Source organism: Zerene cesonia, chromosome 5 (genome assembly GCF_012273895.1).
Source record: "Zerene cesonia ecotype Mississippi chromosome 5, Zerene_cesonia_1.1, whole genome shotgun sequence".
In the NCBI taxonomy this organism is placed as follows: Eukaryota; Metazoa; Arthropoda; class Insecta; order Lepidoptera; family Pieridae; genus Zerene; species Zerene cesonia.
Genome location: NC_052106.1, coordinates 1,154,485 through 1,157,180, shown reverse-complemented (window position 1 = coordinate 1,157,180; position 2,696 = coordinate 1,154,485). Strand labels below are relative to the sequence as shown.

The 2,696-nt window shown below is 36.2% G+C and overlaps 1 protein-coding gene across 1 annotated transcript in view; it reads left to right on the top strand.

Annotated features, from left to right (window-relative positions):
• Positions 1 to 2,336: 2,336 nt before the first annotated feature.
• LOC119839934 (frizzled-10-like) overlaps positions 2,337 to 2,696 on the top strand; it is a 17,052-nt gene continuing 16,692 nt past the window's right edge. Inside the window, exon 1 of the mRNA XM_038366389.1 lies at positions 2,337 to 2,685. Within this exon, the coding sequence (XP_038222317.1) occupies positions 2,506 to 2,685 (180 nt within the window). The 5' untranslated portion in view covers positions 2,337 to 2,505. The remainder of the gene's footprint in view (positions 2,686 to 2,696) is intronic.

The following is a 2,696-nucleotide window of genomic DNA, read 5'->3' as shown; positions in this document are numbered from 1 at the left end:
AAGTAATAAATGTTATTTGCAGTTAACAATTTTCTTTTTTCTTTATTACAATATTTATGGCAAGACTAGGTATAAACGATTGCATAAGCAAACCGTCAAAACAGAGTAAACCTAAGATATTATTGTACATATAGGATATTGCCACCCATATTTTGTATGCGTAATGTATACATATTATGTACCTCAAAAAACATATTCAAATATTCCCATTTTAACATTCCAAAATTCCTTAATATCCAAAAATTACACTACTACGATATTTTAATAGACTGTGGTACCTTATAATATATTTCACGTAATAAAATACAGTGAATGACAATACATAGTTAAACGGTATTTTGATGACTTGCAGTGATCGATGTAGTCAGCTATCGTATTGTAATTCAGTAGGCACTTCCTGCCAACATTTGCATGTCCATCAATCGAGCGCCGACCAACCCATATCTGACGTTTTAATTACGATTCTCTGCCCTGTGTACTTGGCCTGTGGCGTAAGTGACAGCAACTTGAGTTTTTATGGCTGAGTAAGCAAGCGATCAGCTGGGCCGCTGGCAGGTTACTCTGACGTCTTAAAGCAGGAGTAAATCCAGTGTGGGAAAGAGACTGAGCCTATATAGATCGTCCGTGCTATCACTCAGTAATTCCAGAGTGGGAACACACTGGAATTACCGCTTCTATAAGACGTGTTCGTAGGCTATAGGATGTAACAATTTAATTGATTGTGGTAAGCTTGGTAGTAGCTTAATTTGATGAATGTGTGGATCTAAAAGTGATATGTAAACGAAATTTTGTCTATTCATTGTTACCTACGACAAAACAAACATTCGACAAATTTACATTGTAATAAGACTTACGAGTTAAAAATTCACGATATAGTATGATATTATACTTCCCGAATAACATGCAGTGAGTACGTATGAATGTATGTTATAAAAATATAGATCACCTAGAATTAATACAGCATCCTTCAAAAGGTGTTTTTGAAAATACGTAGGTACCTAATTACATTGGTCTTTGAAAATACTTTTATCCTTTTTACGCACATGCCGTATTTGCTTCCCGTATTTTTTATATTATCTGATACCAGAATATCGTAATAGCGTAGAATTATTATATCAATCTTCATTGATGTAATGAGTATTATCTTATCTCACGATAACTTTGTAATTTTTATAATATAAAATGTTAAAAAGTATAATTTGATCATAAAACTGACTGTATTTCTGTACATTTACTCTTTACATTGCCACGTAATGAGCGGTTTGATTTTTTAAAGCATTTTTGAACAAATGATTTTTTTTTAGTTTTCTTGTCATAATAATTAAAAAACAAGAGTGTTTTTAAACCACGAGAAGAAACAATACTTTGTAGTTTGCACCACACCCCACAGTCCACGCATGCGTCCTTAATTAGGCATTCCGCTCTCGTCCGGGCTGCGTACGCGCAGGCGGCGCCTTTGACTGCCGTCCCGCTCTAACAATGCAACTATTCATTCTACCTTCCATTATAATAAGATCCTTCTGACCCTTTCAACATAAAACAATATTCCTTCCTAACACAGCTCAACGTAAACTGGCCATGATAGGTGCCTCAGATATAAACAATCTGTTAATAATTTTAACTGTACCGTAAGGAGACAAGGTTCAATTTGTAGTGTATTTATTTGCATTTAAAAGGTGTTATTGAAGTGATGTAATGAAGGGGCCTAATTGTATATTCTACTTGGAATGGCTGAAAGATTAAAGAATAATATGATAAGTGCGTATCTCGCTTGCACGTCTTTGGTAAAAGGGGTTGGGTGTATTTTCTATTATATGCCTTGATTGGAAAGGGTTTAGTAATGTACGTAGATGATTAGATACTTTTCAATATTTGGTGATATTTTCACATATATTACTGATGGTTTAATATATTACATGCAACGAATGAAAAAGCAGATCGTCAACGGTTATTGGTTGAATATTTCCTAAATACGTGTAGTGTGTTCTTATGTTACATTGGGAACACATTTATATTAAGTCACGTTTAAAAACTCAATCATACCAATTTCGTAAAATAAAATGCATCGCCTCGAACATGGACATACACATTTAAATTAATACGTGTCTCTCATCTCTTCTCACCCACGGTGATGAAAGTGACGTCCTATGAAATTATTTCCCGATTGCACCAAGCCGTATATATGAATTAGGCACCTTTCATTTTTTCTCAGCCATAATGCCCGGCCTCTGTTCATGAAACCTTTTATCGAAACATATGCATGTTGGGAACTTTACGCACCGGCTAGCTTGTCGGCTGACTGGTTTCGGCCTTTTCCTTTGACGCCGCGCGGCGTTCGAAATTTGAATCAGTCCGCTTCGAACAGCGTTTGAGAGACGACGTGCGTCCATTTAATCAAAAGCACCGAAACTTTTTACGATATTGTGATAAGTGTTTTCGTGAATTGAGTTGAATGAATATGACTCAAAATAACATTTTTATCAATTGTTTTTATACTGTGGGAATATGATGGCTCGGATTTTCTGTGTTTTGCTGCTTTCCTGGTTGGTGGCTGCCGACCAGGAAGACTCTGAAGGTGGCAAGTGTGAGAGGATCAAATTATCACAATGCCAGGATTTGCGGTACAATTGGACAGCAATGCCCAACTTGATGGGCCACAGGGACCAAAAGGAGGCAGAGGAAGCGGTAAGCATAGA